Below are 17,159 nucleotides of genomic sequence, written 5' to 3' on the forward strand. Positions count from 1 at the left end.
AAGAATATTCTTAAAAAATAATTATCTAAGTAAGAAAAACCAGAACCGAGCTAAATACAAAATAGACAAATTTCACATGCATATATTGACATGAACAAAATTTCAAGATCTACTGCTAGGTATTAAAAGGAGTGGCAGGAATGGTTGCAAAACTGTACCTATGCTATGATCTCAGGTTAGAATTATATGTACCATTAATTAAGTGATTCTCAGTGGTAAGACTTAATGTTATTTTCTTCCTATTTTTACATATAAGAAAGAAAAAAATAGCTATTTTAAAACTAATTTGAGCACTATTTAAGCAGCAAGGTTATAATGAAAGACTAACATACAGTTCATGGCAGTATAAATTGCTAAGAGCTTTCTAAAAAGCATTATGACAAGATATTTCTGTAAGTTAAAAATGCTCATACAAACTCACACATACACCCACATACACACATACACACTTCTACCTACCTACAAGGGGTTTTAGAAGTAATAAGAAATTTCAAAACTGAGTAAAAAAGAACATATTTATTCTGACACCACTATATACCAGGTATGTATTTTTAAACCAAAAATCGTTAGGGGCATGGGAGTAATCTTATCATTTAGCCCAGTAACTTCACTTGTAGGAATATACTCTAAGGAAATAAGAATGTGAAGAAATATTTCATCATAGACCTACAACAGCAAAATATGGGGAACAGTCTAAAAGCCAAATATGGGAATGTTACATCAATACCCACTGCACAGCCATTAAAACTTACATAGTTAATGGTATGAGAAAATGCAGTGCAGGAAAAAACAAAACAAAACTACACAGTTCTGCATTTCCACTAGGTTAACAAAAGACAAAAAAGACTAAAAGACAACCACCCAAAGCATTGATGGTGGCCATCTTTACTCAGGAGGACTATGACTGGGTCTCACTGTGTTGTGCAGGTTGGAGTGTGCTGGCTATTGACAGGCACCAGCACAGAGCACTACAATCTCCAACTCCCGGCCTCAAGGGATCCTCCCATCTCAACAGCTCCACATCCCACACCATTATGCTCAGCTCTCTCTATTTTTTTCAGACAATGTCTCACTCTGCTGCCTGGGCTAGAGTGTAGTGGCACAATCATAGCTCACTGCAGCCTTGATCTCCCAGACTTAAAACGACCTTCCAGCTTCAGCCTCCCAAGTAGCTGAGGCTACAGGTGTACACCACCATGCCTGGCTAGTTTTTTGGGGGGTTTTTTGTTTTGTTTGGTTTTTGGTTTTTTTTTTGAGACAAGAGTTTTACTCTGTTGCCCAGGCTGGAGTGAAGTGGCGCAACCTCCACCTCCGAGGTTCAACAAATTATTGTGCCTCAGCCTCCCAAGCAGCTGGCATGCACCACCATGCCCGACTAATTTTTGTATTTTAGTCGAGATGGGGTTTGGCCATGTTGGCCAGGCTGGTCTCGAACTCCTGACCTCAGATGATCCATCCACCTTGGCCTCCCAAAATGCTGGGATTACAGGCTTGAGCCACCGCAACTAGCCCTGGCATTTTTTTTGATCTTTAGTAGAGACAAGGTCTTGCTCTGTTGCCCACAGGCTGGTCTGAAACGCCTGAGTTCAAGCGATCCTCCTGCCTTGGTCTCCCAAAGTGCTGGAATGACAGGCATGAGCCACCATGCTTGGCACCAGCTCTTGTTTTTAATCATAGATTTTCCAAGCAGTCTTCAATAATCAGACATTACTCTACAAATAAGAAAAATAACTAACAATTCATAGAGCATTCTACACTGCCTAGATTTTAATTACTTCACGTTATTCTCCACAATCCCTAGGATAAGGCCTAAAATGATGACAGAATGGGTCAGACACAGAGAGAGGTATGTGAGAGAGAAAAGCAGATAGATACACACACATAGAGGAATTGGGGGAGAGGTTAAAGAGAGACATCCACAGCCATGTCATGAAAAAGTCAAGAGTTCGTTTTGTTTTTGAGACGGGTTCTTACTTTGTCACCCAGGCTGGAGTACAGTGGTGCAATCTTGGTTCACTGCAACCTCTGCCTATGGGGCTCAAGGGATCCTCCCACCTCAGCCTCCCAAGTAGCTGGGACCACAGGTGTGCACCACCATGCCTAGCTAACTTTTCATATTTTCGGTAGTTTGTATTTTTTCACCATGTTGCCCAGGCTGGCACAGAGTTCTTATCACTTCCATATTTTAAAGTTTTCACAGAACAAGGCTGCTCACAGAAAACAATTTCAAATAGTCAAGAAATCTATCAACCTTCAAAAAAAAAAAAAAAAAGGTGGGGGGCTAGGTGCAGTGGCTCACACCTGTAATCCCAGAACTTTGAGAGGCTGAGGCAGATGGGATCACTTGAGGCCAGGAGTTTGAGACCAACCTGGCCAACATGGTGAAACCCCGTCTCTACTAAAAATACAAAAATTAGCTGGGCGTGGTGGCACACATTTACAATTCTAGCTACTAGGGAGGCGGAGGTGCAGTCAGTTGAGACTGCACCACTGCATTCCAGCCTGCGTGATAGAGCAAGACTCTGTCAATAAATAAATAAATAAGAAAAAAAAGTATTGCTTATTTATGCCCTTGAAAAATAAAAATAATTTTTAAAATTTTTAAGTAGTAAAATGCTACCTAAAAGCTAAAGATACGTGGTCAAAAATAAACACGGCATCATTGAGTTGTATACATTAAATATATACAGACTTTTGCATGTCAATCATAACTTCAGTTTTAGAAAAGAAAAAAAAGGATGATATGTTTGGCTTTCTTCAAACGTGAGAAAAATAAAAGAAAATCTTAACCAACTCTTAATAAAAAATAAAATAGCTGGGCATGGTGGCTCATACCTAGAATCCCAGCACTTTAAGAGGCCAAGGCAGAAGGATTGTTTGAGCCAGGGGTATAAGACCAGCCTGGGCAACATAGTGAGACTCCGTCTCTACAAATAATTTTTTTTTTTTTAATTAGCCAGGCATGGTGGCTCACGCCTGTGGTCCCAGCTACTCTGGAGGCTGTGGTGGGAGGATCACCTGAGCTCAAGAGGTCAAGGTTGCAGTGAGCTGAGATTGTGCCACTGTACTCCACTCTGGGCAACAGAGAGAGAGACCCTGTCCCAAAAAATTAACTAATTAATTAAATTAAATAAGCACAGGGAAAGTAGAAATAAATCTAAATGCGGCTGGGTGCAGTGGCTCATGCCTATAATCCCAGCACTTTAGGAGGCTGAGGTAGGCAGATCACCTGAGGTCAGGAGTTTGAAACCAGCCTGGTCTGGCCAACATGGTAAAACCCCATACCAAATACAAAAATCAGCCATGTGTGGTGGTGGACGCCTGTAATCCCAGCTACTTGGGCAGCTGAGGTAGGAGAATGGCTTGAACACAGGAGGCGGAGATTGCAGTGAGCCAAGATCGCGCCACTGCACTCCAGCCTGGTTGACAGAGCAAGACTCTGTCTCAAAAAAAAATCTAAATGCAACTACTGTACCATATTACACTGTTCTTTAAATGTACTATTATATTAATCTACTGATTCTCTAATTTATATATTAAAACACTAGCAAAAATTCTATTAGCAAAAAGTAAAACATGACAAACAAGATATTAAATTATCACACTTCATTCTTTTGTTTGTTTTGCTTTTTAAATTTAGAGATGGCGCCTTGCTATGTTGCCTAGACTGGTCTCCAACTGCTGGGCTCAAACAATCCACCCACCTTGGCCTCCCAAAGTACTGGGATTACAGGCATGAGCCACCGTGCCTGGCCAAATTATCAGACTTTGGTGATGAATGTAAAGAGTATTTTTTCTTAAATCCTTTAAATATAAAATTACTTTTTCTAGTAATCCACAGAAAAGTACTATACATGGTTTTACAATTCTTATTAAAATTCCAAACTTAAGATAAAATTCAATATAATTAACATATTTCACATATGAAACTAAATAAGGTAATAACAGCTACTACAATGAAAAAAGCAGCAGTCAAAGGTTTAAATTTATTTACATGAAGTAGAGTTTCTCTTACTGCTTACCAGGATTATGATGAGTTGCAGATTCTCCATTCTGAAATACGTCTCCTGCCACATTCATTCTACCAGGATTAAAAGGTCCTACTCCAGTCTTGGTCTGTGAAGTTAAAGATGGGGTGTACGTTTGTATATTAACACCAAAATTACTTGACTGCAGTCCGTTAGAGACATCTCCCAAGTTGGTATTCTGCAGTGACGTTACATGTGTAATCATTAAGTTCATATCTCGCCCGTCAGTATTTTCTAATTGGCCATCATTCACAGAGCTTACACCTGTTTCTAAAGTTGTAACATTAGCAATCTGAATTTCAGAGTCTGGTTCTGTGGTGATACCACTATTACCCATTCCTGCATTTACCTTACTTCTTGAAAAACTGGAAGTGGAGAAATCCACATCATTGGTTCTGTTTTTAGTCTCAGGAGGTCTTCGTTCAATAAAATTGGAGGAATTTTTCTCTTGCCCTTGATTTGTTTCCATGTCCTCTTCATCATCAATGACAATTGTCTCACTTACACTTCTTTTCTGAGATGCCAACTCTTTTGAGGAAGGAGTAATTTTGGAATCATTTCCTTGTAGTTCTTCATTTTTTGATGATGTAAATGTTATGGTTCTTTGATCAGCTACCACTGGTACAGAAGGTGGGGGAGGTTGTACAGGTTCGATAAAAACAACATCATCATCATCTTCCACTGACGAGTTCTGAAACTTATTAGATCTAGACACTAAAGGATTAGCTGGACCACTAAATGAGTTTCCCACATTCGTGAGACTGGTTGCCATGGCCGTACTCCCTAATAAAACAGGAGTCTGATCAGTCAATTCTAATCCTCCCACTGAACTTGTGTCCATGCCAAAGAGCCTGTTAGGAAGATAGAAATAAGAATTAAAACGTCAGTATGACTTTTTATGTTACTCTAACTGAAACCACTGATTTAAAGGGTACTTTTATTTTATTTTTATTCTAAATGAAGTGATTCTTATCTAACATTCAGGAAATTATGTGATATCCATTCTGTGATCTCATTCATTAATCATTTCATATAGTTCACATGTTAACTTTTGCAGGATAACAAGGAAGGCAATTATCCAATTTTTATTGGATAATGAATCATATGCAATATATTCATGGTAATCATATGCAACATATTCCTACCACCACCACCACCACCTCCTTTCAGGGGTACATTATTTACTCCATAAACTTTAACACTAAAAATACGGATAAATCCTCCCACACATCTGAACAGGAAAAAAAAAAAAAATCAAAATTTGACAAAAAATAATTACTTCATTATACACTTATCCCATTTATTCACTGTATCATACAAAATCACATGCTATAATCCTTTCCCTTACCTCATCTTTTTTTGGGGGTGGGGAAGGACAGGGTCTCATTCTGTCACCCAGGCTGGAGTGCAGCGTTGTGATCATGGCTCACTACAGCCTCGATATCCCAGGTTAAGGCGATCCTCCCACCTCCAACTAGCTGGGACTACAGGCCATCGCCACCACACCTGGCTAATTTTTTTAACGTTTTTTGGTACAGATGAAGTCTCATTATGTTACCCAGGCTGGTCTCAAAATTCCTAGGCTCAAGAGATCCCCTGACCTTGGCCTCAGCCTCCCAAAGCGCTGGGATTACAGGCATGGGCCATTGTGCCTGGCCATCTTATCTTTTTTTAACCCACTTTTCTCATATTCTCTGGCTCCCATTAATTGTACAATTAAATCTTTCTGAAAATTTTAATCTTTCTTGACCCTATCCAGAAAGCATAAATTCTTTTTTTGCCAGTAGCAGGCTGCATAAAGGTCACCAAAGGTATCAGGTCCCTATCCCTGGAACCTATAAATGTTGTCTTACATGGAAAAAGGACTTTGCAGATATGATTAACGTTAAGGATTTTCAAGTGAGATTATATGGGATTACCTGTGAGTCACAAATGCACTCACAAGTACCCTTATAAAAGACATGCAGAGGGAGACTACAGGTGAAAGAGAAGGCAGTGTGACCATTGGGAGCTGAGGTGGGCAGATCGCCTGAGCCCAGGAGTTTGAGACCAGTCTGCGCAACATGACGAAACCCCATCTCTACAAAAAATACAAAAATTAGCCGGGCATGGTGGCACGTGCCTGTAGTCCCAACCACTCAGGAGGCTGAAGAGGAGAATCATCTGAGGCCGGGAGTTTGAGGCTGAAGCCAGCCATGATTGCGCCACTGCGCTCCAGCCTGGACTACAGAGTGAGACCCTGTCTCAAAATGGAAAAAAAAAAAAAAAAAAAAGAAAAAGAAAAAGAAAAGAAAATTCTGGCTTACAGATGCTAACTCTCTTGCCCAAGTCACATAGCTAGGTTGAATACCCAGGTCTCTAAAACTCAAGAGTTCAAAACTCATCATTGTGCTATATTCAACTAATATTTTCTAAGCATCTCCTATATGCCATGCTGTGCTGAAGCCAAAGAAAATAGCAGAGTTAAGAAGATAACCTCAGGCCAGACACAACGGCTCATACCTGTAATCCTAGCATTTTGGGAGGCTGAGGTGGGAGGATTGCTTGAGCCCAGGAATCCGAGACTAGCCTGAGCAATATAACAAGACCTCAAATCTACTAAATACTAAAATTTAAAGTCATGGTGGTGCACATCTGTAGTCCTGGCTACTTAGGAGGCTGAGGCAGGAGGATCACTTGAGCCCAGGAGTTCGAGGTTGCAGTGAGCTATGATTGTGCCACTATATTCCAGCCTGGGCAACAGAACAAACCCTGTCTCAAAAGAAAACACACACACACACACACACATATACACACACACACACATACATACACACACACACACACACACATACACACACACAGAGAGAGTAAATTTCTAGAACAAAGTTACTGAGCAAATGGAGATGAGATAGATCATCAGGTGGTAGTATCACTAATTCTGAACAAGAACCACTTTGATCAACCAGATCAAACTTGGGGGGCGAAACGCAAGGGGAACCAACTAGAAAAGGAAAAACTGAAGGGTAAGTACAGACTATAGATTAATTTGTAGATAGGATGAATAGGAAGTTGAAGTGGCTTATATACAGTGGTTTGGCCTAATTTTCACAGTGTATTATCTGAAAAGATGAGGAGATACTGGCTATATAGTTCTTCAAGACTGGTTTAAAAACACTTCATTTAAAGAGCCTCTGAAAGGATAAAAAAGAGACTAATATGTATTGCTTTGATTTACAGATGACAGTGGTAGAGGCATTTTTCACTGTACATCTTGTAGCATTTTCTTAATTTTGGATCACGTGATTTATCACTTTTTTTAAAAACTAAATTTAAAAATTTTTAAACAGAATAACAGAAAGTGAAGAGATAACTAGTTTGGTGATCAGAGAACATCTCTTTAAGCAAGTGACATTTAACTGAAATATGAAATGATAAGAAAGATTCAGCTGTGAGAAAACTGGGGACGGGATATTCCAGGCAAAGAAAACAGCTTCTGCAAAGCCTAGAGGGAATGAAGTTGGCCAATCCAAGCTGCAAAATAAAGCCAATGTGGCAGATCAAAGCAGGAGCAAAGAGGAGGATAAAACGAGATAAACAGGCAGAGAAGAACACATCAAGGCCAACTAGCTAATACATTAATTACATTTAACAGATTTACAGAGCACCTAGTATGCACAAGCTACTTTCAAGGCACAAGGCCAAAATCAGTAATCAAAACAGGTAAACAGCCCTGCCTAAGCTTAGAAAGCATTAACTCTAACTAAACATGAAAGTTTGGATTTTGGCCAGGCGCGGTGGCTCAAGCCTGTAATCCCAGCACTTTGGGAGGCCGAGGCGGGCGGATCACAAGGTCAGGAGGTCGAGACCATCCTGGCTAACACAGTGAAACCCCGTCTCCACTTAAAAAATACAAAAAATTAGCCGGGCGAGATGGCGGGCGCCTGTAGTCCCAGCTACTCGGGAGGCTGAGGCAGGAGAATGGCGTGGACCCGGGAGGCGGAGCTTGCAGTGAGCTGAGATCTGGCCACTGCACTCCAGCCTGGGCGACAGAGCGAGACTCCGTCTCAAAAAAAAAAAAAAAAAAAGAAAGTTTGGATTTTACTGGAACAGGAAACACTGCCATGTTTTCAGCAAAGAGGTGATACAACCTCAGGTTTTAAATAGATCACTGCGGCTGCTATGTGGGAACAAGAGAGGAAAACTGGAAGTCAAGAAACAAACTAGATGGCCATTGAAATGGTCCAAGTGAGAGATGACAGTGGCTGAAAAAAGGGTGAAAAAAATCTACGAGGTATACTGATGACTTTAAAAAGTTACAGAACACTCATGGAGATAGAGTAGAAGGATGCTTAGCAAAGGCTCAGAAGGGTAGTGGTGAGGTGGGAGGTTAATGGGCACAAAAAAATAGAATAAGACCTATTATTTGATAGCACAACAGGGTGACCTAATCAATAATAATCTAATTGTGCATTTTAAAATAACTAAGAGTATAACTGGATTATTTGCAACACAAAGGACAGTTGAAGGGATACTCCATTCTCCATGTGATTATCACACAATGCATGCCTGTATCAAAACATCTCATGTAGCGGGCAGAGGCTGAGACAGGCGGATCACTTGAGGTTTGGAGTTAGAGACCAGTCTGGCCAACATGGTGAAACCCCATCTCTACTAAAAATACAAAGATTAGATGGGCATGGTAGCATGCACCTGTAATTTCAGCTACTCAGGAGGATGAGGCATGAAAATCGCTTGAACCTGGGAGGTGGAGGTTGCAGGGAGCTAAGACTGTACCACTGCACTCCAGCCTGGGTGATAGACGGGGTAAGACTCTGTCTCAAAAACAAACCAAAACAAAAACAAAAACAATTTCATGTAACTCATAAATATACCTACAATGTACCCACAAAAATTTTAAAAAGTTATAGAACACAAAGAAAATTACTACTGTGATGTTATGCATATCCCAAAAACCTATATATACAATATTTTCCCTGAAGTATATATATTTATACAAAAATTCATGGGGAAAAAAAAAAACTCTTCAGAGGATCACATCATGCTGATAGAAGTAGTCTGCTAGGAAGGGCAGAAGTTTAGGGAGGGGAGGGTGAGTGGTCAACCATATGCACTTCGGACTCTGCTTTAATCTAGAGTTTCATGCAGCAAAGCATCTGACTGAATAAAGGAAGGAAAAGAGTCAGTAGCAGAAGATGATATACAGTTGGCAAAACTCTAGTCAAAGATGCAATCTCCAGATACAAAAAGAGATGCAGAATAAGCACTTTTCACAGACATCAAATAAGGGTACACTAACTTTTTAATGAAACATTGAAACATTTAAATAATTTGTCTTTTCTTTTTTTTTTTTTTTTTTGAGATGGAGTCTCTGTCACCCAGGCTGGAATGCAGTGGCGCGATCGATCTCGGCTCACCGCAACCTCCATCTCCTGGGTTCAAGCGCTCCTCCTGCCTCAGCCTCCAGAGTAGCTGGGACCCCAGGCATGCAACACCACGTCCAGATAATTTTTTGTATTTTTAGTAGAGACGGGGTTTCACCATGTTGGCCAGGATGGTCTCAATCTCTTGACCTCGTGATCCACCCGCCTCGGCCTCCCAAAGTGCTGGGATTACAGGCGTGAGACACCACGCCCGGCCGTAACTTGTCTTTTCACTGAATCTTTAAGACCTAACACAATGCTTGAGCACAGAGTAGACAAATATCCCAAATATCTACGGCAAGAACAGAACCCAAAGCCAATTATGTTCACTTTAACTATCAAAGTTATTTTTAAGTAACAGCATTATTTAATTATCAAAGTATACACTCTAGCCCTTTAGTTTATATATACTGTATTATTCTCTGACGATTAAGTGTCCTCACTAAACCAAGTCTAGTGTCAGACGGGCACTTTTCCACCACTCAACAAAATAAGGAAATGAAATATTTTCAAAAACATACGATATTTTACAGAATACCAAGGTCTTATTTTATTCTCACATAACTGTGACAATCCCTTTGAGTTAAAAAACAGAAATTTTTTCTACAATAAAACAGCAGCTCACAAATTAATTAAAACTGCCCAAGGTCCCAAGACAGTATAGGATTCAAACACTATGTACACAGAGCTCGATTTCAAAACCAGTCTCCATTGGTCTCAGAGAAAGAGCTGTGTGTCTATCTGCTGTCAGATAAAAGACATGCTGTGATTGGAAAATGGCAAAAGATACATTTATAACTACTTGAAAGAAAATGGGCTGGGTGTCGTGGCTCACGCCTGAAATCCCAACACTTTGGGAGGCTGAGGCGAGAGGATTGTTTGAGCTCTGGAGTTCAAGCCCAGTCTGGGCAACAGAGTGAAATCCCGTCTCTACTAAAATACAAAAATTAGGCTGGGCACGGTGGCTCACGTCTGTAACCCTAGCACTTTGGGAGGCTGAGGCAGGCAGATTGAGCTCAGGAGTTTGAGACCAGCCTGGCCAACATGACAAAACCCCATCTCTCCTACAAACATATATATATATATATATATATATGTATACAAAAAATTAGCTAGGGGGCCGGGTGCAGTGGCTCACGCCTGTAATCCCAGCACTCTGGGAGGCCCAGGTGGGCGGATCACGAGGTCAGGAGTTTGAGACCAGCCAGGCCAAAATAGTGAAACCCCATCTCTACTAAAAATCAAAAAATTAGCCAGGCATGGTGCCAGGTGCCTTTAATCCCAGCTACTTGGGAGGCTGAGGCAGGAGAATTGCTTGAACCTGGGAGTTGGAGTCTGTAGTGAGCTGAGATTGCACCACTGCACTCGTCTCAAGAAAAAAATATAAGAGCTGCATTATTTATTTACATTATTAATATTTAATTTCATTTTGCTTAATAGCTGTGAATATTTAAATCCTGACCTCTACCATTTTCTTGCTGTGGTTTTAAGCAGCTTACTTAACTGTTGAGGATTTTTTTTTTTTTTTTTTTTTTTTGAGACGGAGCCTTACTCTGTTGCCCAGGATGGAGGCTGGAGTACAGTGGCACGATCACAGCTCACTACAACCTCCGCCTCCCAGATTCAAGCAATTTTCCTGCCTCAGCCTCCCGAGTAGCTGGGATTACAAGCATGAGCCACCACGCCCGGCTAATTTTTTTGTATTTTTAGTAGAGATGGGGTTTCACCATGTTGGCCAGATTGGTCTCAAACTCCTGACCTCAAGTGATCCACCCACCTCGGCCTCCCAAAGTGCTGGGATTACAGGTGTGAGCCACTGTGCCCCGCTGAGGATATTTTTTTAATCTATACAATTGATAGAATAATGATTCTACTTTAAGGGGCTGCTATAGTGTTTGACATGAATATTTGGTCCACAATAACCATTAAAAGAAAGTTTAGCTATTACTGATGACAGTACTTGCATTTAAAAATTTTTAATTGAATTAGTTATGATAATTTTGAAGGAAAATGTTATTCAGTATATTGCAATTTTTAAAACTTTCTGTAATGGAAATGTTAAAAAAATTGTTTTTCAAATTTATTTAAAAGTAACTAAAGGACTTAACTGAAACTTTCTCCTCAGTGTATCTTATTTTTGCTATAAAGAAGCTCTCCTTATTAAGGAACTGTCTTAAGAGTAATGACGTTTATATTTTAATTTTTGAAATAATATCTTAGGGATAGGGAGTAGTAATTTATAGGTCTTTGGGTAAAGTAAATAATCACCCCTCTCTTTTTTTGTTTTTGTTTGTTTTTTCTGAGATGGCGATCTTTCTATGTTGCCCATGCTGAACTCCTGGGCTCAAGTGATGCTCCTGTCTGTGTAGCTAGGACTATAGCTGTGTGCTGGGTTAAGCTTTTAAACAGAATTTTCCATTTTCTTTTTCTTTCTTTCTTTCTTTTTTTTTGGAGACAAGAGTCTGGCTCTATTGCCTAGGCTGGAGTGCAGTGGTGCGATCTAGGCTCACTGCAACCTCCAACTCCTGGACTCAAGGTATCCTCCTGTCTCAGACTCCTGAGTAACTGGGACCTCAGGCACATGCCACACGCCAGGCTAATTTTTTTGTATTTTTTTTGGCAGAGACAGGGTTTCCCCATGTTGCACTGGACTGGTCTCAGCTGAACTCCCAAGCTCAAGCAACCTGCCTGCCTCAACCTCCTGAGTAGCTGGGATCACAGGCGCATGCCATTACACCCGGCTTTTTATTTATTTATTTATTTATTTATTTATTTATTTATTTATTTAGAGACAGAATCTCGCTCTGTTGCCCAGACTGGAGTGCAGTGGCACAATCTCGGTTCACTGCAACCTCCGCCTCCCAGGTTCAAGTAATTCTTGTGCCTCAGCCTCCCGAGTAGCTGGGACTACAGGCGCGTGCCACCACTCCTGGCTAAATTATTTTTTTTTTCTTTTTGAGACCGAGTCTCGCTCTGTCACCCAGGCTGGAGGGCAGTGGCATGATCTCGTCTCACTGCAACCTCTGCCTCCTGGGTTCAAGCAATTTTCTGCCTCAGACTCCTGAATAGCTGGGATTACAGGCGTCACTGTGCCCGGCCACAGCTCTTATTTTTTAAAAAAACATAACCATTCAATAAAACAACCAAATCAATATTCAAAATACACAAGATTCAAAAGAAAAAACAAACCCAAAGTACCAACCTACAATGGGATTTTTTAAAAAATGGGGCCGGGCATGGTAGCTCACACATGTAATCCCAGTACTTTAGGAGGCAGAGGCAGGCAGATCACTTGTGTCTGGGAGTTAGAGACCAGCCCTGGTGACTGAGTGAAATCCTAACTCTACGAAAAATACAAAAACTGGCTGGGCGCGGTGGCTCACGCCTGTAATCCCAGCACTTTGGGAGGCCGAGGTGGGCGGATCACGAGGTCAGGAGATCGAGACCATCCTGGCCTACACGGTGAAACCCCGTCTCTACTAAAAATACAAAAAAAGAATCAGCTGGGCGTGGTGGTGGGTGTCTGTAGTCCCAGCTACTCGGGAGGCTGAGGCAGAAGAATGGCATGAACCCGGGAGGCAGAGCTTGCAGTGAGCCGAGATGGAGCCACCGCACTCCAGCCTGGGAAACAGCAAGACTCTGTCTCAAAAAAAAAAAAAAAAATTAGTTGGGCATGGTGGTGCACATCTGTAGTCCCAGCTACTTCGGGGGCTGAGGTGGGAGGATCGCTTGAGCCAGGGAAGCAGAGGTTGCTGTTAAGCAGAGATGATGCCACTACGCTCCAGCCTGCACAACAGAGTGAAACCCTGTCTCAACAACAACAACAAAAAACACAATGAAGCTGAACTTGTAGTTAACATTCACTTGTCATAAGGGAAGTACCTGATCAACATAATGATTTTCACAAAAATGAGATAACAGCTCAGCCCAAATCTACAGATATTATAAAATGTGCAAGCTTTTAATATGTAAGTTATTTGGCTCCTTTGTTTTGGCATACTTAGAAGAAAACCACTTCCGGGGCAGAAAAGCTAGAACTGATTTCACAGTTCCCTCTGGTGGCTGCTATGTGTCAATTCAGTCTCCTTAGAAGAAAGTTTCTTTACCACAGTTAGATCCCTGCAGCAATCTACTTCTCAAAACAGAATAACCATTCAACTATGACAGCTATTTTAAAATCACAGACTGTAAATAATATTAGTCACTTCTATATATCACAGAAATAATGTTTCAACCAGAAAACATCTACTTAGTCCTTTAGATAATCCAATTAGAAGTTGATCACTTCTCCATTATCAAAGTAAAATCTACTCCATGTAGCCGCCACTCTTCTACCTCCAGTCAATTCTAACTAGCTATTTAATACTAAACAAATAACTTATCTGAATTTCCACTTTACCACAGTAAATGGTATAAAAATGGTTCACATGGCTTTTCTTCTAATTCAAAGATATAACTGGATGTGAAAACCACTTAGCACACTCCTAAATACTTACCTAACTCCTAAACAATTACCAGACAACTGATGCTTGTACCTCGGAATTTCAGTAAGTTTCCAATTAATTTTTAAGCTGCCTTGTGATACTCCACATTATAAATCATATATGCTTTCAGTTCTATTTGGTCTTTATTTTGATTCAGTGAGAATTAATTAACAGAACAATTGATGTTGTCATGAAAAAACAATGAAAAGGTGACAGTTAAAATATAAATGTTCACATATTTGTATCAATATTAGTACTTGCTGAAAAAGGCTGATGAACCTTCAAAAAACAAAATCACAAAGAAAGCTCTTCAAAGTGCTTCAACAAAAATACTCATCATCTCCCTTACAAGCCTACCTAAATGCTTTCTAAGTATCGTTAAAGAATTACAAAGAAAGCTCAGGTGAACTCTTTTTTACCGCAAAGAGTATTATAAGTCAGTATGTATTCATGGCACTTATAATAGTTCTGAGTTAATAAGACAGATTTAAAATGTTAAGAATAAAAATTCCTGGCCAGGCACAGTGGCTCACGCCTGTAATCCCAGCACTTTAGGAGGCCATGGTGGGCAGATCTCTTGAGCCCGCAGTTGGAGACCAGCCTGGGCAACAGGGAGAAACCCCAACTCTACAAAAAATAGGAAAATTAGATGGGCGTAGTGATGCACGCCTGTGGTCCCAGCTACTTATGGGACTGAGGCGGGAGGATCACTGGAGCCCAGGGGGTCGAGGCTGCAGTGAGCCAAGATTGCACCACTGCACACTAGCCTGGGCAAGACAGCGAGACTCTATCTCAAAAAAGAAAAAAAAAAAAAAAAGAATAAAAATTCCTAATAAAATAGGCAGAAGGAATTATAGGAAGAATTATTAAAAGCATTGTCAAGGCCGGGCGCGGTGGCTCAAGCCTGTAATCCCAGCACTTTGGGAGGCCGAGACAGGCGGATCACGAGGTCAGGAGATCGAGACCATCCTGGCTAACACGGTGAAACCCCGTCTCTACTAAAAATACAAAAACTAGCCGGGCGAGGTGGCGGGCGCCTGTAGTCCCAGCTACTCGGGAGGCTGAGGCAGGAGAATGGCGTAAACCCAGGAGGCAGAGCTTGCAGTGAGCTGAGATCCAGCCACTGCACTCCAGTCCGGGCGACAGAGCGAGACTCCGCCTCAAAAAAAAAAAAAAAAAAAAAAAAAAAAAGCATTATCAGTAAAGTCAAGAATAAGACAAGAACATTCTTCTACTATTACCATATAGCACTGTTCTAGAAGTAACAGCCAATGCGATTACACAAAAAAGAAATGAAGAAATATACAAATGTGAGGCCAGGCACAGTGGCTCATGCCTGTAATCCCAGCACTTCGGGAGGTCGAGGTAGGCGGATCATCTGAGGTCAGGAGTTTGAGACCAGCCTGGCCAACATGGCAAAACCCCATCTCTACTAAAAATACAAAAATTAGCTGGGTATGGTGGCGTACACCTTTAATCCCAGCTACTCGGGAGGCTGAGGCAGGAGGATTGCTTGAACCTGGGAGGCAAAGGTTGCAGTGAGCCGAGACTGTGCCACTGCACTCCAGCCTGGGTGACGGAATGAGACTCCGTCTCAAAAAAAAAAAAAAGTGAAAGTGGGGAAAATATTATATACAAATTATACAATTCTTTACCCCAAAGACCCGAAAGATTTACCTGAAAAACTATTACAGTGAGTTTATACAGTAAAATAATTGTATCTACATAACAAATTAATATGTAGAAATCAGTCAACTGAATGGCCATAAAATTTTGCTCCCATCCAAAGGTCAACTAAACCTACAATAAGGGTTTTTAGAAAAAAGGACAAATCTACAACGAAGGGGAGATAAGAGGGAATTCAAGTGCACTAAAATTTTGGAAGAGGGAAGGCAGATAAGCATGGATTAGTCGTAACTGACTTAGCAGGCCTGAAAAAGTAACACTGAACCCACAGGAAGCAAAGTTTTGAAATGAACAAATTACAAATGAAACTGCAGTTAACATTCACTTGTCAAGGTAGGAAGTATCTTCGTCAACATAACAATTTTCAGAGGAATGAGGCAACAGTTCAAAATAGAATACTCAACAGGTTCAGGAACCACTGAAAGTAATGGCAAAAACTGCAATTACTTTTGCACCAACCTAATAGCAGCATCTCTTTCCCAAAGGGGATGATGTACTTAGGGCAGCTAATGTTTGGGAGGCTGAGGAAAGCAGATCACTTTAGGTCAGGAGTTGGAGACCAGCCTGGCCAATATGGTGAAACCCCATCTCTACTAAAAATACAAGAATTAGCCAGGCATGGTGGCGCATGCCTGTAATCTCAGCTACTCAGGAGGCTGAGGTATAAGAATCACCTGAACCTGGGAGGCAGAGGTGGCAGTGAGCCAAGATCAGGACACTGCACTCCAGTCTGGGTGACAGAGTGAGACTCTGTCTCCAAAAAAAAAAAAAAAGACAGCTAATAGACAACTCAGTGAAAACTATTGAAAAGCAATTAGAAACCTACATTTCCTTTCCCATTCAAATAAATCCACAAGTTTAATCTGTGGAGAAAGTACAAGATCGACTTTGGACAGGAAGATATCAGGCACAGTTCAGGGGCAAGCCCCTTATTTCAGCTGAACCTGAGATATAAAATAAACTGATACATACTCAACTTAGTACTGGTGCTGAGACCTAACCTCCACCTAAAACTGCAAGTCACACATCTCCCTATTCAGGAAATTGGAAGGCTCTTTCTGGAAACATGATTTCATAAAAAGATATCCACGAATGGAGACTTCCCAACAAACATCCAGCCAGATCATCCCTTAATGAAGTGTGATTATCAACAGTGTACTGTGACCCCCAACAGCTCCGAGTGTCCACACAGCTTTTAGACATGCATTCTTAACCATGAACAGACAACCAAGGACTACCTGACAGATGAGTAAAGATATGAAAGATATCTTCATGATGAAAACAAATGGGATGAAAAACTCAAGTTGGTAGAAATGGTAACTATCTAAGGGGAAAAAACATCTTAAGAAAATAATATATTCAGAGAGATAAGAAAACATACCCACGAAATATGAACAGAATGCTAGGAAAAAATTCGTACCTATAGGAGGAAGAAGGTACTTCTCCATGTTAAAAATATGACTGCAGAAACTTAAAATCCAATAGATGAAAATACCATTTCCCACCTACTGAAACCAGGGCTCCTTAGAGAAATGGTA

General features: G+C 40.9%; 1 protein-coding gene across 7 annotated transcripts in view; it reads right to left on the reverse strand.

Annotated features, from left to right (window-relative positions):
- The window catches only part of ZMYM2 (zinc finger MYM-type containing 2), a 130,419-nt gene that overhangs the window by 88,726 nt on the left and 24,534 nt on the right, over window positions 1-17,159 (reverse strand). For 5 of the 7 annotated variants that reach the window (XR_004054646.1, XM_030921955.1, XM_030921956.1 and 2 more), the window contains one exon: window positions 4,023-4,879. Coding sequence is in view for 6 of the 7 variants with exons in the window: in XM_030921955.1 (XP_030777815.1) it covers window positions 4,023-4,869 (847 nt within the window). In the remaining variant the exon portion in view is untranslated. The remainder of the gene's footprint in view (window positions 1-4,022; window positions 4,880-17,159) is intronic. The other 2 variants (XM_030921959.1, XM_030921960.1) reach the window with 1 other exon arrangement.

Source organism: Rhinopithecus roxellana, chromosome 18, assembly GCF_007565055.1.
Source record: "Rhinopithecus roxellana isolate Shanxi Qingling chromosome 18, ASM756505v1, whole genome shotgun sequence".
Classification (NCBI taxonomy): Eukaryota; Metazoa; Chordata; class Mammalia; order Primates; family Cercopithecidae; genus Rhinopithecus; species Rhinopithecus roxellana.